General features: G+C 41.4%; 1 protein-coding gene across 1 annotated transcript in view; it reads left to right on the top strand.

The window, feature by feature from the left end:
- The window catches only part of PTPRG (protein tyrosine phosphatase receptor type G), a 401,446-nt gene that overhangs the window by 354,066 nt on the left and 25,782 nt on the right, over positions 1 to 21,598 (top strand). The window contains exons 14-15 of the mRNA XM_065075568.1: positions 8,323 to 8,414; positions 20,717 to 20,808. Of these exons, the coding sequence (XP_064931640.1) occupies positions 8,323 to 8,414; positions 20,717 to 20,808 (184 nt within the window). The remainder of the gene's footprint in view (positions 1 to 8,322; positions 8,415 to 20,716; positions 20,809 to 21,598) is intronic.

Raw genomic sequence — 21,598 nt, 5'->3', positions numbered from 1 at the left:
GGGGAGGGAGGACCAGCTGGCTGCCACCCGGGCTGTCTGTATTAGCGTGATGAGGGGACGTACGTAGCCCTGTCAGAGCACTAGCATTAAGGAGTGTATTCTCAGTGTTCTCATTATCTGCCAGGTACTAAATAATTTGCTTCTCTGCTCTTGGTGCCAGCTGCTCTTTTCTTTTTCATTGTGCTGTGCTTCCAAAAGTAGCTTTTTGTGCCGGTTCTAATTGCGTTCTAAACAGAGTTAACAGAGACCATAAAAAATTTTAAGGAGCTATTACTTTTTGAAATGGCCAATGAAAAAAACATCCACCCTTCAAATACACAGTGATGAAAAGAGAATGGAAATAATCACACTTTTAATATTTTATCCTGGCCTCCAATAAGTTGAACATGTCCAGCAGTTTTAGGAAACCTTCCTATGTCTCCCGTGCAGCTTTAGTCCAGGTATAAGTACACACATCAGATGAGAAAGAGAGAGCTTTCCATTGAGTTTTGCATTATAATTAACAAACCAGCATTTCTGTCTGAAGATGGGCAGGACCATCAAAACAGAGGAAAAACCTGTCCCTACGTTTTTAACGTGTTTTTGTGTTATGCCTAGGTCCCAGGCTGTGGCTTGGAATATCTGAAGTAGCTGTCACTTGAATGTCCTGATGTCCCATTCGGAGAAAGGACAGAATATTTTTGCAATTTTTCCATTTTGAGAGTAATAATGTGGGAGTACTTAGGGACATTTAGGGGAATGTTGTGAAGAGAGACACAGTTTCTGCTGTCCTCTCGTGTGGGATCGTCTCTGGATTGTTTTTCTTATAACAGATTTTCAATCCAGATGAATTACACTTTGTGTTTAAAAATACTTGTATTTATCCTCCCAGTGTGCCACCCTCTTTTTATTCTTTCCTTTCCTGAGATTCATCCCAAAGGGAATTCATGTCCTGAAATGATAATATCAAGTGTGCCCAATTTTGAATTCTTAGAGGTGCTACTAAAAGCTCCTCTCTAGTAAGAGGCAATCTTCATTGATTGCTGCAGTTTTTGTGATTACGGAACAACCCTTCACTTGGTTAAATTTAGCTTCCTTCTGTGCAAAAGTTTTAGGCTCCTTTTTAATATTTCATGATGTTTAGGGCATTGGAAGTACACATTTTATAGGAACTGCCTAAGGGATTCTTTGATTGGAAAAGGCATGTCTTTTGTCTTACTCTGTGATTTTCTAGTCTTTGTTATGAATGTTGCATTGAATAAATGGTTGGTTCAGGGAGAGGAAAATTAATGCATTGAGCTTCCCTTTGTTTTTTAAATCATGCCTAATTTTTAAACCATTTTAAGACCCCGCATATATGTTTCTCTACCCCATTTTTGCCTGAAGACATTAAAATTTTGAGCGGTAATGCATATAACCAGGGACCTTGTTCTCCTGCAGTAGAAAATACTGATGAGTAAACCCGTTCAGTCATCTGTAAAATTGCTGAGTGTATCCAACCCAGCTGTTGTGAGTATTGATTAAAGCAGTAGGGGAAGGGCTGATGCTGCTGGCCCTGTCAGAGGTCACCAGGAGAGTAATTAGCTACCAAGTGTTACAGGGCCAAGTGTCATCACAAATAAGGTTTCACCATCACCTTCGTTGTTCTCCAGGGACACCAGGAAGATGGGACAAGGAAGCGTGGAAAATGTTTGTGCTGAGTTAAACTAAGATTTATCCACTTAAATTTGCAGTTAAAGAGCTTTCTAAGTGCATTTCTGCATTGGCCACCTGGGCACTTTCTGGTTGCACAGCTGATGAAGGGGGGAGGACTGGAAAGCAGCTCATCTTGGTGTGTGTTGTTATCTGCTTAATTGACTGCCCTTCTAAAAATTATTGTTTCTTGTGTTATGTCCGAGTTGAATCCCATATGTGATGAAAATGGGTGTCTAGTCTCTGGTGCAGGATAGGATCTCAGAGGATTGGGAGAAGAGGATTTTTAATTTTGTGGAGAGCTGTGTAGTCAGCTGGCAAATTTAGGTCATAAATATTAAATTAGCTGTCTTTCTGTGTCAAAAATCCCTGGTTTTGTTGCAAATTAGTTTTTCAGATGGTCAATTTTACTAGTGGTGTGTTCTTCATCACCAATATCACCTCTAAGTTTTGTCTGCCTTCTTTTTTTTTTTCCATCTGCCTTTTCCTAAGCTTTTTTCCCATCTTTATTTCTCTATGAAACTTCAGAATGTGTGGCTGTAAGTACACCTGGTTGGACTGATTAATAGCATTTGCATCCTTTCAGTTTTTGCGGGACTGTGTGGGTGTACAACAACTCACTGGTATGAAAAAGCCCTTCTCCTTGCCCAGAGGAGGCCCATTGAAAGGGACAGTCTACTTTTCACCATTCTGTCTAGGAAAGAAAAGGATACCAAGGACCTGGCACAATGTGAATTTCTGAAGCCTGTCCATGTATCATCCAGACCTCTCCAGTGATCGTATCTGTGTGATGCTTGACACTGCCCAGGAAGATTACAGGCAGAAATTGCTTTGTGGGGAGAAGGTGAATCATCTTCGGGAGGGATATGCAGGAGAATCAGCATTACTGTAGGGAAATTTTCGTTGTTTTTCAGCTTTCCTTTATTCTCTTGGTCTTTATGCATTCCCACTTTGTATATCCTCCCGTAGCTCGAGTTCGGTCAGCCTTCACTGCCTTACTGCTCCAGTATAGCATAGGTTCTTTTATACCTCAGCTTTTGAATTCTGATCGTTAAGCATTAACACCTGGGAAGGAAAATAATTGTAGAAAATTGGGGCAATATAAGCTATTTTCTGCCCAAAAAAGAGTAAGTGCAGATGCCCCTCTGATACAATGAGCATAATATCACTGCTTCATGCTGGTCACTTATGAATAAGATCAGATTTTTTCATGTGGTTTTCTCTTCTCTTTTTCTTCTTAACGCTTCAGTCAGTTTTATTGCTCATAAAAATCAGTGACTGATGACCCCGGCTGGAGCAGTGCAGACTGCAGGCAGCTGTTGTCCAGGCTCCCATCCACTGCCCTGCTGGTGACATAGTCGTGATTTGCAGCACTTCTGTTGTTCAGTAGTCTGTGGCTCTTTTCTGAGGAGCCATTGCCAATTCTGACAGTGACAAATGCTTGCCAAGGAATAGTGAAGCTAGTTTAAAGTGCAGAGCCATGTGTTACTAGTACACTTGACTGCATACATGCTCTGTTTTTGGTGCCAGCAGAAGCCAATCTTAATTGTGTCTCCTGGAAAACATGCAGAACTGTTCAATGAAAATCTGAGGCATCTTTTCTTCTGTTGACAGTGAGAATGAATGTGCAGAGGTAGTGAAAGGGACCATTCCCTGTCTTTGGATCCTTGTTTGGGACTTATTTGCAGACTCTCCTGTGATGGAGGAGTGTGGTGAATGAATGCCTGTATCCTGGTTGTGTTTGATAAAGAATAAGCCATGTACAGACTGGTTTAGAGGTCTCTTACAGATCCTGGTTTGACTCCTGTTTGGTCTCGCCTGTTCTGCACACCAACTAGGGACTGTGTGGGACAGTAGGGTGGCTGCAGGGACTATTTGCCTCTCTGTTAATGAATGCACATTCTGCAGCACTATCGTCTGTGGGAGGCTGTTTCTGGAGGAAGGGTACCCAGAGGACAAGATTTACCCTGCTCTGACAGTAGTGAATAGGCCTCCAGGACCCTTTCAAGCCATCTGCCCATGAATTGGTCATGCTTTCGGAGGTAATGACCCAAAAAGATGGTAGTTGCAAGAAACTAGGAGCCTAGAGCTCCTAGATCTTATTACAGAACTGAAGCAGTATAAATGGAGAGGGAATTACACACTGCTCCAGCCAACAGAAGTGCCCAGAAGTAGGTCCCTAGTGAACAAGGGAGCAATGAATGTGCTGGTCACTTCAGCGTGTGAGGCAGGACACAGCACTTGGGTGTCCCCAGAAAGTGAAGCGTTCCCCTTTGTTTTTCCCTGTGCTCGGCCACTGTTCTGGTGGTTCAGCCAGCCACGTGGGGCAACCACTTGCCTCTCTGTGATAATTCCTTGCTCCTTTTCTCCCTGTCTCAGCTGCACCACAGCAGCACCGACCCCTCTCCTGTCAGCTGGATCGGGGGACGCTGCCCACTCTAGAACAAGTACGGAGGAGTAAAGGCCAAACGCTGCTCTCAGAGTGATTTCCAGCACTCCCATCATCTGCAGCACGCTGTGTGTTTGTTTCAGAGATGGTATTAACTAAACACTAAGGTGCTGTCTTCTACGTGAAAATAAAATGCATCCTTGCTTTCAGGCCATTAGGTGATTTGGTTCTCCCTCTTGCTTTTAGATGAGTATAAAGGAGAAGCTGCTTGAGGTTTGTTAGCTAATAACCAAGGAAAACTGGTTTGAGTGTCAAAATCTCATGAGGCATCTCTTCTTCTACAGAAGCTAATCTGCTATTTTGCTCAGCAGAGATGGAACAAGCATTTAACCCAGTTAATCAGGACCATCTCTTGTCATATTTTTATGCTTGATAATAAGATGCTGCTGCTCCAGACTTCGCATCCTCTTAGTTTGCTTTAATAACTCACTGCCAGTATCTCTGTAGAAAGGTTCTGGGCAGGAGGATGCTCTTTCCCATGTCCTCTTTGCATTCCAGACCCTGCCTCTGCTCCTTCTCCGGGGATATGCTAATCTCGCACTGGTTTACCTTCTGCATTTTGGTCCATATGTGACAATTGCGTGTCTGATCACCATGATCTCGCACAGTTATTGTACCCCAGGGAAAGGGAGCCAAAAAAAACACATATGGGGCTAGAGAAAACGGTGTGCTTCACTGCACACAGGCATATTTCAGAAACAACAGACTCTTCGGTGTTTAGCAGAAAAGATGTGGGCTCTCCAAAGTCTTCTGAAGTTAAATCAAGGCTGTGATTCGCTTTTCCTCAACCAGTGCTGCAGAAATGCAAGAATTACTTTAAAATTAGTGATTCAGTTGTTAAGATTTTAATAATCATTTATATCATTGACAAATCCCCATTCCTCATTCATTAAGGACTGCTGCCATCACAAAAAAAAATTGTTATTTTATTCTGCTGATGGTGGTGGTGTCCTGAGCAAATGGGCACACAAATGCAGACACCTGCACATGTATACACACCGGGCTTAAAAGTTACAGGCTGAAGTGCTCATCTGAAAACAGTTGTAGGCTTGCACCCTGTCTAGCCTGGTGTCCATTCCCACCTCTCTCTGTGGCTGCTTCTCCAGTGACTCGAAACAAGCAATTTTCTGCTCTCACCCTTTTCCTTTATCCAGCCCTCCCCATACACGCACACAGATTTACCGCAGCCTCTTGTAGCCTTAGCAACTGCTGCCACTCAAGGTTTGTGTACTGAGGGAAAGGTAATGGGTAGAAGAAATGCCAGGGAATAGAAAGGAGCATCTTAAACTGGGGGAGAACGCAGATACAAATTGTTGGAAGCGCTTTTCAGTAGCCTGGATCCCAGCTGTATCATTATTTATTACTACAAACCAAACATGAGTTTGCAAAAGGCTCTTCTTGGGCCCAGGCATTTCCTTACCCCATCAGTCCCAGGCTGAAAAACTGACATTATCCAACCTGGGGCTCTGGATGCACCTGCCTGGTGCCCCGAGACGTGTGGTCCCTCCTGGAGCTGCACAGAGGAGGGGTGCGACAGTAGGAAACAGACCCAGTAAGCCGAACTCACTGGAAAATTCGTCCAGCAACTTTGTGAAATCTTTTGTAAAAGGTCTTTTAAAGATCATTCTGCTTTATTCTGCTCTCAGTTTTGAGCCTGCATAGTCCCATCAGTGCTGCCTTCTGCTGTCACCAGGAGCCTGTGACACATGGAGGGGTCACCAGGACAGGGATGCGATGACCTGGGCACAGTGAGCTCAGCTGCAGAGGCTGAACTTGGAATATTTACAGCGATTATAAGCAAGTGAATAAAAAGCATTTGAGAGGCATGTCTTCACCTAATGTGCCAGCATCCAGTATCATAAAGTAATGAACTTGCTCTGTATATACGTATATCTACATAAGAATGTATTTTACCATGATTGTGACTTGGGGAAAACTTTAGTCAGATTCCATGGTGACTGCCTTTTAAAAAAACCTTCGGAAAGTCTTCCAGGAATAAAATACAGAATTGTTAATGACATTAATGATTGCAGAAAACTTCACTATGTGAAATATTCATTTAATACATTGTTATTCCAACATTGTGTTCAGCAGAGATATGCTGGACTGGGTATTCAGCTATTGCCATCCCGAGCCTTACAATATCACACAATGTGATTATCCAACACAATTACATGTTTTGAGGCTATTAAGAAAAAGCTGTCTTATGGCTGCATAAAAAACCATAATGCCAGCCTATCAGAGCCTCTCAGAGTATAAAATAACAAATTACAAAAAATAATTGCTTTTCTTAAGTATCATCAGCTTAAAAAAATCCTGTAAATCCCTATGTAAAGGTCTGTCTTTTTATCAAACACCTTCTTAAGGCCTTCATTACCGGGAGAAGTGCTCAAGGATTTTTGTAGTATTGACTCAAGGGGAAGAGCCTCAAATACATCAAGATCAGGAACATTTTGCCTGTTTCATATTCATAGTTTCTTCTTTATGTGTGACTGATTTATTCTGCTGCGTGCCCCCAGGGTGTGCATTGTCCAAAATAAAGGCTGCCAAAAAAAAGGAGAACAGGGAGCAAATAGAGTGGGGGGAGTTCACCCGATGTTTTTTAAATGCTGTGAGACTATTACACATCTTGCATCCTCGTGTGTGAATTCACCTTATGGTGTTTCTTAACAAAAGCACACTCACTAAATAAATAACTCCAGCACAATGCAAGACATCGTGCCTGAAAATAGAAAGCTGCTCCAAGACAGTTACTCTATGCTGTGAAATCTGCTCTCTTCTGCTTCTGTATTGTCTTAAGTTGTACTTGTGCTGCCGTGGCATGTGCTGGCCTTGTAAAGCCCTGTGACTGTGCAGTGGACAGCACAAACGCATCGAAAGCAAGGACCCATGATTATTTTACGTTCTTGTTTTGCCTAAAAGTGAGGGGTTTGATTTTCAGTGACTTTTTTTGTGTGTGCATGTTGAAAACAAAGGGAGTACAAATTGCTTTGGTGAAGTCAGCAAAGCCGGCTCTGCCGAGCGGGCTCTCCATGGAGAGCACAATGCCCGAATTACAGAGAAGGAGACTGCAAAGCAGAAACTTATAAGCCACTACATGCAAATACATTTCAGCAAAGGAACCAGCAACTCGACAAAAGGCACAGCCTGCAAACTTTGCCCAGGTGTTGAGGAGCAGTTCATTAGGGGCTGCAATGAGGGGGATCTCTCTGCAGTGGGAAGCTATTGTTAAGCACCCCGATAGATGAGAGCAGACCCTTCTCCTGCCACAATAGCTGCTCACACCAAGCAAGACTCATTAAATATTCAGTTCCAGCCTCAAGCAGCTCATTAAGTCAGCAATGAGCAGTGACGCTGGTGTTGGAAAACCCTGCCTCGGTTAACATCACCATGCAGAGTCTCCTCGGATCTCTTGATGTTATTCTTCTCAGTACCTTTTCTGTGATGACCAGCTTGTGCTCTCTGCTTTGCATTAAATACAGGTAAAAAAGGAGTCAGGTGGATTTAAGTTCTCCTATTCTTTATAGGCCTTTTCAGAGATGAGTCCTGGGGCCCAAGCTAAGTGTGTGTTGCGTTTTTCTGTAGCAGCATATGTAATACAAGTTTGCAGAAGGAGGATGGGTTGAGGGTTATATGGCTTCAGCATTAAAAAACAAACAAACAAATAAATGTAATGTTTAAAGGATAACTTTCATAGCAGAACATCGTGACATGCAGCAGTTACAGATGCTGAATTACTGTCTGTCAGCTGTTACACAGCAGAAACTTTTACAGTAAATGTATTTTCCCTGGAAATGCTAATATCTTAGGTGGATTTTGGCTTGAACTGTATGCTGAATGTGTTTCTTGTGTGCAGAGTTTCTTTCTGAATGATGTATTTGAAACCTGTTTTGCAACTAACTTTTGTGAGTGTGATTTCATATTCCATAGTACTTAGCAATAATATATAGAGGTATTTATGATGGGTGGATGTCAGATGTCAATGAATTAGAGCACACCAGAATCTGAAATTAAGATTGTGATTGTAGAAAATGCACATAGGTTTTCACACGTAGATGTTTTAAAAATATAACGTCTGAAAGTATGGATCAGAAATGAAACAGAAATGAGGAAGCAGAACATGTGCAAAAGTTTTTTACTATTTTTTCAGAGAACAGTTTTTCACACCTTGAATCTGTTTGTTTTTCTTTTTCCTTTAACAGAAAGTGTTTTCAAACTGCCCATTTCTATGTGGAGGACAGCAGTTCCCCCCGTGTGGTCCCCAATGAAAGTATTCCCATTATACCTATTCCAGGTAAGATGAGCTAAATCTCCTCTGTGCTTCTTGGAGTCTGTTTTAGTTACATAAAGAACAGAAAGTTGTGCTTGTGATAAATCATGGGTTTTTTTGTAGAAATTTGTTGTATCTGTGCTGTTTTGCAATGGGGTTCTGAGTGCCAATGCTGTATTTTTCCATAGGCACCTCACCCACATTATTTTGATAAAAATTTCAGAATAACCTTTGTAAAATGTCAAAACAAGGAACAACACTTCTTAAAAACACTAAGGCGTTGCATCCAGGGTGAAACCAGCTGCTCCTACAGCACAGGTTGGGGATGAGGGGCGTGCAGCTCCACTGCTCTCTTGAGATGGGGGGACTTGCCCCCCACTTTCAGCATGTGCGGAGGTGGCGTCTGCCAGGTCGCGGGGAGAAAAGCAAGACACAACGATAAGCAAACAATCACAAGTAACGTCCAAAGCCATCTGTTAATTTGGTATTAATCAAATTACCAAAGGTCAAATTCTCCTCTCAGCTACACTGAGAGTGAAGCTGGAAGCAGAGTTCAGTACTATACTCTCTTCATGAGGCATTTCCCCTGGGAATTATTAAGTGCAGGATCCAGCTCCCATTAAGCTGTGATGACAGAGAGCAGCTTGGTGTTACGGTGGCCTTTGCAGCCGCTGCCTTGTTTGATGTTGCTCAGTCGCACAGGCAGAATTAAGATACCAAAAATGTTGTATTGACTTCAGTCTGTCAAATGTTCGCACTTGTTGCTTCAGGGTGTTTTACATTGCCCTGTCGTATTCTGTAATTTGTGTCATTGGTCTGGGATTCAATCTGCAGCTAATTAGATTCATTTTACCAAAAAGCATTTAAAGTCGTATCTGAAACACTAAAGAAACCTGCATCCTAGACAAGTGAAAGAATCCAGTTACATTTTCCTTTATTTCATTGAGTAGTTGTGTAACTTCTTTCTAGACAGACTCTTTCAAAGTACCCATGGGAACTAATATGAAAGGTTAGCTATTACATTGCTGCAGAAAATGTTAGGCAGTTTGCCTTGCAGGCTGATGCTGTGCCACTGAAAATAAAACATGCTATCATCTCTCCTTTCTGCAGCAGACTAAGTTCTGTGTCCTGGCCACCTCACTTCCTTAGCAAGAAGCCACCCTTCTTCTTCTTTAGGGTACCAGGAGATGGGAGGTTTTAGTCTTAGACCACTTGTGATGAGTTTTCACAACCTAAATAGTTGGACAACACTGTTCTTTCTACTCTGAAACCAGGAGGAGCACGTGCCTGTTGGGGCTGGTTTTGGCAGTCATTTAGTGGTCCCACCATCTCGTGTGGTATCTCCTTAGAGCTTGTGAGGAAGGGGAGGGTGGGCCAAGCTGGACTCTGTGCAGAGCGGTGTCAAAACTTGGGGGGTTATCAGCACAAGGCAGTGGAAGGAGAGAAATTCTCCCCTGAGAGAGAAGTTTCTCTGGACAGCGTGTAGGGGTTTTTACTGTAATTCAGATAAAGTTTATTAGATAAAGAAACCAGAAGAAAGCTCCATCTTTTCATGCTTCAGTCTGTGTTATTGAGATGGTAGTTCTTCTCTGTTTCACAGGGATATTTTGATGGTCAGTCCATTAAAGACTGGATGGCATTTGTATAAGTCGTAATATAGTCTGAAGAAGTCCCATTGCAGGTGGTGCAGAAGTACCTGTGCAGGTGGCAGGTACCATAAGTCCAGCACATGCACTAGTGCTTCTCCAGCAGCATTCTAGCATGTAACAAAAAGAGACTGAGAACAGAACATTGCATTTTGGGGACATCTTCTCATGACTAGAGCAAGCCAAGCTGTTGGACCACAGCAGCTTTGGGACTGACATGATGCTACCATCACTGCAGTGCACACCATGGTCTGCTCAGGCTCGGTAATGCTAAGAAAGAGCTGCTTACCCCTGATAATGGACACTGCAGGTTAAGGAACCTGCTGAGCAAGTGCTGCAAGACACTTTGAGATGCTGTGTAGTTAAAAATCTGCAAGGACTGCTGCTAAGCTCTAAGGCACGTGAAGAACTGGGCCTTAGACAGAAGTTTAGTCTAGTTGGATGCATAGGTGAATCCAGCCCTCAGATTCCCAGTCTAATGGCAAGGTTTTTGAGGATATAGAAGTGCCTTAATCTGAACCTGAATCATGCCTGGAAGGTCTTAAGAGAGAATGAACTGATAAACTTGAAGATCTTGACACTGATAAAAAAAGCTGTTCAGGCCACCAAAAGCCAAATCACCCTCTGGAAGTACCTGTCTTTGTGTGTATTAACTATTACCTGTACAGGGAGTCTGTAATAAGACTCAAAGTTAGTAGAGATAAATTCCAGCTATGTTGGCTTTTTCCAAAGATGGGACATACTGCCTGGAAAGATCTTGATGCTCTCCTAAACATTTTCCTTGTTTGGAGGTGTAGAAGAGGCCTACTGTCCCCCATATACATGTTGCTAAATGACAGTCTTCTCTGGTGTCAGCTGCTGCTCCCACATAGGGACCCCACTGAAATGCCTTAAAAACATTAAATGACAAAACTCTCCTTTGAACTGATTGCAACTGACAAAATGATAAGCCTTTGAACCTTTCCTCTGGAAGCTGCCAGGGGGTGTTAGAAAGTCTTACTTGCCATGTTGATCCTAGAAGCAAAATGTAAGTGGCGTTTTCACAAAAGCAAGTTTTTTGAAGTAACCTTGTTAGGTTGTGAAGCCCTGTCCTTACGGAAGGAATTTGAATAGATCCCTGTGGAACCGTGCATCTACCTCCTACAATTCAGTGGACCAACTCCTGCTCTCTATTATGTGCAAGCAGACACAGTAATGGCAATTTAGAGCAGCGTGTCTAAAGAGATTTAGTAGATTTGCCAAGGCCCATCTACAGCATGCTGCGAGCTGCTGGTCAGAGGAAGCTGAGGGGGTTTGGGCTGGCTGGTCCTGGCCCAGGTGTGGGGTGGCTTTGCCAGGTGTCAGGAGCCAGGCACAGTGACGTCCTGATGCAGATCGAGATGTTTCAGAAGCGATGCTGGTGCCTCTGCACGGCACCGCTCTGCTCCATGACATGTCAGCAAGCCCAGAGGTAGCTTTTGTCTTTATTTCTGCATCACATTCTGCTCTTGTTTAGGCAAACCCTCTGTTTTCTCAGGTCTATGAACTCTAAAATCTATCTGGCAGCTACCTGCAATAAGCACACAGTACAGCTTTTCAAGTCCAAAATATAAAACGATCTTCTTGTAAAGGAATGATTTTGCCCATTTTCTATTTCACTTCCCATGGCAGACGTGCTTAATTATTGTGCATGAAGCCACATAACCATAGGCGTGTGCTTATCTGTGCAAATTTGCTCCGAGACCCAAGTCATTATCATTATTCATAATTATCTGCTCTGCTTGATCTACAGAAGCACAGGACAAAGGAGGTATCATTAACTGAGTCACCCACTGTATATTACAACTGAGGTATAAATCTAAACTCACATAAGCCCCGTACCTGACAGTAATGCATCTGTAATCAACGGCAGATTTTTGAAACTCCCCTGCCATTCGATCAAACAAAATGATTTCTCCACATCATCTCTCTTTGCCTCCACACTCAGTTAATTTTGGCCATGTCCGTATCATCTTTCCCTGGATCTCTTCACTATAACGTTTGGTCTTAGCAAGTTCTCTTTCTCAGCAAACCAGCTCCTGTTCCTGTTTGGTTTTTGGTGTATTTTTCCATAGTTGGGTCAGTATCTGGTTAAAACATTTCTGGACTTGATTCTTTTCAGTAAAGTTGGATAAGTAAGAACAACGGCAACATTGTAGCTGCAGACCTGTATGTTTTGGACCAGTGCAAAACAAAATGAATCCCTTATCAGTTTTCCTTTCTTCTCATCACAAGACCTGCTCCATGTGCAGAAGCGCACCTCTGTTCAACTTAGATGACATCAAATAGTGGAAGTAGGACAAATTCCACTTCTACCCTCCTCCTCTTATCCTTTGCTTCAGAGCTTCCCTGCTCTCAGGTGGTGCATTGTTCTGGAGCTTGCTGGGGCTTCACTGGTTCCTTGCCCAGCCCATGGGCACAACAGGCACCGTGGCACTCGTGCCACCAGGATGGCTTGTGAGATCAGTACAGACATAGCTGAGGCTTCACCCTATGGTAAAACTCAAAACTCTGCATAGTCTTGACCACAGTCCAGGGAAACATGTCTCATTTATAACTCAACGGCTGGCCAATATAGCCGATTCCTTTTGCACATTATTCCAGATGTCTTTCACATTTTTAGTGTAAGTAAAATGTCTCAGATGTGAAGTTGGTCATTTCAGCTGTGTCTAGACTGGAAGGCTCAGGAGCGTTTCACAGCGCTTGTATCAGGGTGCGTGCAGTTTTCGGGCATAAAGGGCAGTAAACTAGTTTTTTAACTAGTGTTGGAGTTTATGAACACTGTATTTAAAACAACCGGTGGCAGAATCTGATGGAGAAACACTCTCATGCTTCTTCAACAGTGACTCAGTGTGGGTGCATGAGCCCAGGAAATAAAGGAGCAGCCAAGTACATTGCAGTGAAAAGGTGTCTTAACCATCTCATGCAGTCATGCGAGGGTGTGAAGGCCACTGCATCTGTGACCCACCTTCATTTCCCTCTGTCTTCTCATGGTTACAAGGAGTCCCATTAAGAGTCCATCTTATTAATTCTTAGCTTCTGTTAAATCTCTGCAGCATTTTGGAATCTTATTCCTTCATTAACTGTAGCTGCCTTCAGCTTTTCCTGATGAACTTCAGTGGTTAGACTTGATGTTTTTTACAAGCCCAGTTCCTGCACTTCTGATATCTTCTGGTAGCATCCATTCTGTGACTTACTGTTTTGAGAGACTGTACCAAGAGGTGTCTCATTTGACAAGGACACTACAGGTTGCCAACAGAGGCTTGGTATCTTACTGTTTTCTGCTAAGATGTAGCTATCTTAAGTTGCGACCCAAAAGCTAAAGAGCAGAGCACCAGGACGTGTCTGTGACCACCCCAGTGACAATGTACTGAGCACAGTGATCCTCTGCTAGAGGCTGGCGAGGTACAAGGAAAACTGCTAACTGCAGCTGAGGACTTATTTCTCAAGGGCACGAAGCTCTTCACTGAGCACAGAGGTAGCGCTCTTCAGCTGTTAAAGACTTTATTTCTGCTTTCTGCTCCCTGCGGATTTATGTTCCAGCACCATATTGTGAATTGTACCTATCTTCAGCTTCAATTAAATTCATGAATGCAATATTGCAAACACAGCCGTCCTCTGAAGCCAAGAAAATATCAAGATGTTTTAGGGAACATCCGCCTTCCTTTTTAGCTGCTACAGACTGCTGCTCCTGCAGCACACTGAAAAAATTACGGTATGGTGTCCAATCATGGTACTTGTAATGGGGGCTTCAGGAGTTGGCTGAATCACCCGAAAGCATGTTTTCATGGTGACCATGTGAAATGCAGATGGATCCTTTCCTGAGAGTTTTCACACTGGGCTGCAGAGCCCTAGAGTTGAACCTCCATGTGCTTAAATGTAAGGCATGTATGTTAATGATGGCACAACTGGGACCAGAGGATGGAAATGTGTGAGATTAAGATTCTTTTCCTTAGCAGACAGTACCAAATAAGATAATGTTTAATGTCTGTGCTAAGCGAAAATTCACATTACTTCATTCTCTTAGGCTGAAATTGGTTTTTTGCCTAAAGGGAAGAAGCGTATTGCCTATTATATTTATAATTAATGATAACCTAATCTAAGATTTGTGCAAGCAGATTTAAACTGAGCTCTTATTTTGACACATATAGAATTTTATCATTAACATCTTTATATGCCTGACTGACACATGGCTAATAGCTTTGTAGTAGATTAAATCTTCAAGCAAGAGAGATGAATGCAGCTACAATATTACACAGGTGATTCTTCTTATTCTGCTTTTTCATGTGTCTCCCCTTTATCCCAAACCTGCCCTTGTGTTCATTTGACTTGATTGTAACAAATAGATAGCAATTATCTTGCTGGAATGACTTCTGTGTTTTTCTTTCAACATGCCCATGTATCCAGGACTTTCAAATGTATTCATAGTGTTTTCTGTGCCTTTTCACTTGGAAAGGCATTTTTATTAAAAATAATACTTGATAAACACAATGACAAAAATGTGAGCGTTAATGAGGAGTAGTGTCCCCAGTAATCAACTCTTAGTAATTTCTTATTTATCTTAATATATTTTAATAGATAATTTTAATTAATTACTGAGGTCAGTGACTTCAGGATGTTGCCATCCTCAAAGGGCTTCAGCAAGTAGCTTGATCTCCTAGAATGAAACCTACTGCATTGCTTTTTTAGTATTTATGCAGATATGATCTCCACAGAAAGCAGACATCTTCTCAATACTAAGGGGGTTTTAATTACTTTGTTTTATTATAAATTAATTGATACTCATATTGTACAAATAAAACTGTTCTTAATATTTCTGGTCATTTTTTACACAGCAAGCAATGTGATTAGTCAGAATAATCATTCCAAATGAAACATGATGGCTTCAGTTGCATTCTTATTTTAAATAGTTAAGCAAGGAAAGCCATATACTGCCAAGTTAGAGGCTCTAACTATATAAACGTGTATCATTCCAGTGCATTAAATCTAAAATGCTATGAGGAAAGCTGGGCAACACCCATTTTTATGTGTGGAATTACTCATGGAGTCCAGCGTTTGCATGAGTTAGGGCAAGATCTGACTGTGAAGTTGCCTGCTCAAACATTTCAGCTTTAGTCAGTGCCAAAATCTGAGCTGCATGTGGGGTTTCTGGCCCCTGTGTGTGCACTTCAGAGTATACGGTCTGTCTGTAGGATCCAAGATTTTAGTCTAAGCTGCTTTGTAGAGATGAACACCTGAACTTAGTGGAGTTGATAGGAGTGTTTTGATAACCTCTACTGGGGCAGCATTTTTACCCAAGGGTATGCTATTAATCCCTGCAATATTGAGTATGATTAGCCACTTTTCTAGCGACAGACCCAATACAGATGCATTTGGGCTTTACATCCCCATTTAGTACTGTGTGTTGTGTGCACATTCACATTGTGCAGTACAGCTACATAGATCCTATTTAAATCTGGGCTATGAGTGCCACGTTGCCTGCCATGGAAATGAATCTGTTGGAATTGTTCTCCACATTGTTACTTGGTTACTGTGCTCTTTGTGAAGACAAGCTTTTGCTATAGCTCTGCAGCCCTCTCTCTGATATGTATTGTAGCTTATGCAATGGCTACATGAATCCTAAATATTGTTGCTAGGTATTCCAGCTGCTTGCAGAATTTTTTACTTTCCTCTTTATAAAAACTAGAAATCTATGAACTCTGCTGAATGTGGTTAACAATTTAATAAATATTAAAAAAACACCAGCCTGGAATTGCATTCAATGTTGTCTCTACCAGTGGAGAATAAGAAGTTGGAAGATGAATTGACATCCCAGGGTTGAGTGCTGCTGGGAATAGAAAGGTGCTGGTTTGCAATGGGTATGGGACATCATTTGTCAAACATGTTGTTTTTCAGTGAGTTAAGAGGTCAAATCCAGTCCTACTATGAGCCTACTGGTAGATATTTCTGTCTAGTCGGGAAAACCTTTTTGCAGAAGATGAGAACTGTGAGGATACACTATTGTGAGTGGATTCCCCAGGATTAATGTCACCAACGATGTCATTGGTTTCATGATTGTTATACACCAGGTTAGCTTTGTGCTGCCTTCAGAAAGGGCAGTTTCCTTGTCACTTAGTAAAAATTCCTCATGGCAACGAGTAGGATCAACTCATCTACCCCACTGACAACTAATCCTTCTTCCCCTTCCCCACAAATCAATTAATCCTTTCTTACATTCGCCAGCCAAATGAGGAGGCTGATTCCATTCATTGCTCAGCCTCGCAGGCCGGGAGGAGGGAGTGGGAGAATCCCCTTGTCCTCTGGCTGAAACCAGCTGTGAAGAGCATGCAGAGAATTGATGGAGGTGCTGCTGAGGTGCCAGGGATGGTGCAGGGCTGCTGGGCAGCGCAGTCAGATGCTGCTGGTGGAGCAGATGGGCCAAGGCACGTGACAGCTATGGCACGTGAATCCAGGTGGCTTTGCAAATGAGAGGCTGAAGCGCAGTGGCCAACAAACAAATGGAAGCAGCTTTCACGTTAAAAGTGAGGCATAAGAAACACAGAGTATATTGGATTTAGTAGACTGGGTTAGGTAATAGCTGAAAAACAGAAAGCATTTACAAACAGAATGAAAAGATGGGAGAATTTTCTTAGGAAGCTGTCTTTGTGTATGTTGTCTGGTCTTCAGAAACACCAAAACTTCAAATTAGACAAAGGTAATATGAGAAAGCGTTTTGGTTTTGACCTTCTGGATGAATTCCTGATCCAAAACCATCTATTCCAGTCCAGTACCACTGAACTATCCAGTGAACTCTTGAGCTATAAATTAATCAAAATGAATCTGAGATCTTATTATGTGGAAATGCCATCTCTGATACGATATCTCATTTTTCTTTTCAAATTGGCCCCTATAGCTTTCACATTACAAAGGCAGCCTATTAAATGGGAGATAGGGGAAAATCCTTCCTGGTAGGATTACTAATAATCCAAACTTTAAAGGCAACCCTGTTCCAACTTCATTGCTTCTGTGCACTTTGGGCTTCTTCTGAAGATGGTTTTCTTCTGAACGAATGTATTAAGTATTGTGTATTGTCAGCTGCCATTTCTTAAAAAATTAGGTGCAAGTAAAGGCTTCCCTATACAATCGGTTTTTTAAAGAAACATGACTTTCTTTTTGGCATTCTCCCTTTGTGGTAGGAAATGAGCTCCGTTGTGTTCCCCTTTGATTTTGTGGTTTTGATAGTCCTCTCAGGTGCTTGTCTTGGACCAGCAAGTGAAGACGGGAACTCTACCAAAGTTTTAAATATCTAGCGTAGTGATTAAAAATACTCCATATCTGTCAGCTTCTGTAGCATCTGATTATAAAGAATATTATTATAAGTTATATTGTTAATAAGTATATATACACAATTATTTTAAAGTTCTGGAGGTCTTTGCGCCATCCATCTAACATTACTTGTTTTCCTGAATAAAACAAAGGGTTAGTATGTTAGTTACTAAAAAAGGGTTAGTGTGTTACCCAGATTCAACTCATAATTTGTAGTGACATAAATCCAGAATCACTTTATTGACACAGATAAAACAGATGGCTAAACGCAAGCTAGACAGAACTGTAATTATATCTGTGGTGTTAGAGGTGAAGGTATGTTATTAAAGCATTTTCCTCTTCTTTTTGAATAATCTGTAGGTCTTGCAAAATGTAAGCATCATACTGACAATATCAAATGTCACTCTAGCTTTTGGATGGGAAAAAGTATATAGTACAAAAGGGAATACGTGCAGAATAACTATGAGAGCTCCTAATTAGCCATTATAGGATTCCATTAATCTCTTCAGTCGTCTAAAAGAATTATAGTCATTGAAGTCTATTTGTCTTAAGATGGAAAGAAGGCTTAACCAAAGCCTTTGGACTGACAATAGTGCAAGGAAAAGCATGTTCTGTGCATCTAGCTACATCTGTTGGGTTTCTTAGAGAAGGTCCCAGCCATCTTCAGAGAACGTTGAAGCAGATGATAATTGAAGAGTGCGGAGTAGCTTAGTACATATTTCACCAGAGGTCTGACAAGTTGCCTGTGGCTAAGGGTGCATATACCCCACCTGGAGTAATTCGTGTTCCTGGGTGGGGGTTTGGGGTTGGAGGTCATGAACAGAAAAATACAGGCCCAAATTAACATTTCTCTGTTCCTAATATGAAACAACTACATTTGCTCCAACATGGTTTTCCTGAGATTATGGGCAGCTTCAGTATCATAAGCTCCCTCTCATTCAGTGAACTCATATGTCAACAGTGTTTCCCATTTAATTTATTTAATGTTTAATTGTTGCCCATGTGATCAAATAGGGGAAGAAACAGCACATGGTTAAGGCTTTTGGGGGGAATCGGAAGTGAAAATGCAGAATAGAAAAAAGGAAGGAGGAACAATAAAGGATAGCGAACATCAGAGGAATGAATTGCTAGTAGCTGTAAAGGTGGACACCTGCTGCCGCCAGGCAGAGATGATAAAAACTAACCATATTTTGCCATGAATCTCTGGTGCAGACCCATCCTTGAAATTGGTGGGAATTCAATGGACCAGAGAGCACGTTATCTCTAATGTATTTTTTGGCTCACAGATCACAATTAAAATGAAATTCTGCCTTCTGCAAAATTAAATTGGACACACTGGTCTGCTGCAGTGAATCCTTGATCCTGGTTGGTCTTAGTTGAGCTAGACTACTCAAGAAAAAAACCAAATGATAACTGCAGAACTTTTCTTGTGAGTGTATGGGAAATTGCTATCATAGCACAAGTTGCTTTCAAGGAAATCTAGGATGTATGGGTCCCTTTTCAGGAGAGGAAAGATTGTTTTACAGGCTCTCGTTATTGACTGCTGTTCCTGTGGATCGTTCCATTCAAGTATCTTGGCTGCAAAAATATTAATACAAATGTTGTTATGAGATGGTGGTGTTCTCAATATCACGTAGAATAAATGTCATCTCTTAAATATCGTAAAGTGCCAGCATTTCTGCACGCTGCAGGTTTTTGCTAAGATGAGCATACACTTGTCAAACGTTTTGAATTCTGTACTATTCAGTAAATGAGCATGTGGCTAATTAAAGTAGCATTACTATACTGGGAGGTGATCAGATTGCAAACATATCTTTAACAATTGGCTCTTGTAAATAAAACAGAAGATAGCTGATTGAGATCTGAAAATGTCGATCCATGCCACAAAGCCACCTTAGAGCCTTACCTGATAAAATAAGAATAAAGAAGTAATTTCATGGCCAATATTAACTGCCACCAGCCAGAAAGAAATCAGATTGTCGGGGATCTATAAAATTCTTGCCAAAGTAGAACCTCATTTACACATACAGATCTTCATACCCTTTGCAAAGAAAAGCATATGTGACAACTTAGAGGTTTTAGCTGCCAAAGATCTTTCACTCTGAATACAGTAAATGTCACATCTATTTATTTATCGTTAAATTTTGCTAAGTATCTGTAGAAATATTTGGATTTTTTCTATCATAATGTAGATGTTTAAAAGGAAAAGAATTCAGATTATAATGCAGCTGTAGCACCAAACCATATGGCTGCTAAATGGGAGCAAAAATACACCATTGAATTACTGGGAGTAAACATAAACTGGATGCGATCTTCAGAAGAATATTAAATGGGATATATAAATACCAAAGTATTGCCATAAAATCATGCAGTCAGACAGTAGTAGCCATCAGGCAATAGATTATTTCACATGCTGAAATTAATCACAGTTGTATAGCAATTTACATTTTCTAAATGCCAGACTGAAAATATTAACTAATGAATCTTGGCAAGCATGGTGTTTCTACCAACTGCAGTGGTGGTTATGACAACATCTAGGCCTTTTTTGAGAGAGAGAAAGAAAGAAGACAACGATCCTACACCTCAGCTTTATTAGGATCTGTCCTGAGTCCCAGGTGCTTGAAACAGTCTTGTTTGTCTTTAATTCAATTCAAGCCTTTGACTTCTTTCTTTTAAGAAAATGTCTATGGGTGATTTATTGGTATATTGGGTGGAATTTGCACTGTGCTGAGCAAGAACAAATGGTCCAGGGGAATACATATCCAATGTTATGAATAGTGTCTGGCATGAGAGAGAACTCAAATTAGTGTGGGTGGTGTATTGCCTGTTCTTTTACTCAGAGCTACTTTCATGATAAGTCTATTTGGATTCTACATCCTTACGTAAAAAGGAAAAAGTTAATAACTTTCAGGAGAAAAGCCTGCGTCTCTGCTCTGTCTGGTAAAAGCTTCCTGGGGGCAATTGTCAATTGTACTTTCATACTTTGGGTCTCTCCTGTTCTTTTTATACAATGTGGAAGGAGAGGAGGCTTCTTCATCCCATCAACAGCCATCTTCAGACTGAGAATAAGAACTAAGCGATCCTTGAACTTCAGTTGGACTTTGTAAATTATCATCGCGGGGAATAGACTCTCAGTATTCGTAACTGCAGTGCTTAGAATTAGAAATATAATATGAAGAGTTTACCTCAAAATCAGCCACATTCATCAGGATCTCTTATTACCGTGTACTGAACTAGCTGTGCCCCTGGGAGCTCAGGTCTAAGTGATACTAAGGGAAAACTTTCTCTCCTGAGTTTGTAGCTGAAATTTTACGTATGAAACAATTAGCAACTCTGAATATCTCTTTCTTTCTACAGATGATATGGAAGCAATTCCAGTCAAGCAGTTCGTTAAACACGTCAGTGAGCTGTATTCTAATAACCAGCATGGGTTCTCAGAAGACTTTGAGGTACGATTTAATGATCCACCAATAAAATGTTGTTTTCCTAAAGTTAATTGTGTACTAATACTTAGGGACCACACGACATCTGTGTGATTGTGTGATGCTCTCGTGTCAAGTAAATGCAATGCTCAAATGTATCAGAATTAATAGAGAAATACCAATTTGCCACCAGGTATGAGCGATGTGGGACTGGGAATTTACAGTTGTTTTCTTAACCACCACAGGTTTGGTGTCTTTAAGAGGGGATCCTCCTAGGTTTTTATTAAAAAGGAAGAGCTGTCAGGAGTCCCTCAGGAGTGACATGAAGATACAAGCAGTTAACTCCAGACTTTTCTTATAATCTGCAGTTTATTTTACTCTTCTTGGCCCAGAATTTGCTCTTCTCAGTCACATACCCCTTGAGTAGCCCAAAATGAGGAAAATAGTGCTCACTATGAGTGAGGTTAGTAGAATTTGGTCCTTTATGAAAACCCAGACTTTGAGTCAGTTCCTGGAGTTCTTGTTCATCCTCTGTTCAGCCAGCAGAGATCGCTGTTGCAGTCATCAGTTATTTTGTTCCAGTAAAACCAAGGAAAAAGGCTTCAACATTTAGTTGGTAGGATTTACCTAATGTAACTATTTTAAAGTTTGCATCTTGTTAGCTGTTTAAAACAGATTCTGACCTATAAATCTGCCATAAATTGGAGGTAATTCCAATTAAATGGAAATAGTTTTCCACCTCTGGGTCACCAAACCCATATTGTGCAAGCATGGTAAACATCATACAATATGAGGATGGGCTGCAGAGTCAGGTCCT

The sequence above is a fragment of the Columba livia genome, chromosome 10, assembly GCF_036013475.1.
Source record: "Columba livia isolate bColLiv1 breed racing homer chromosome 10, bColLiv1.pat.W.v2, whole genome shotgun sequence".
NCBI lineage: Eukaryota > Metazoa > Chordata > Aves > Columbiformes > Columbidae > Columba > Columba livia.
Note: the sequence above shows the minus strand (reverse complement) of the source record. Positions and strands in the feature narration are given on the sequence as shown.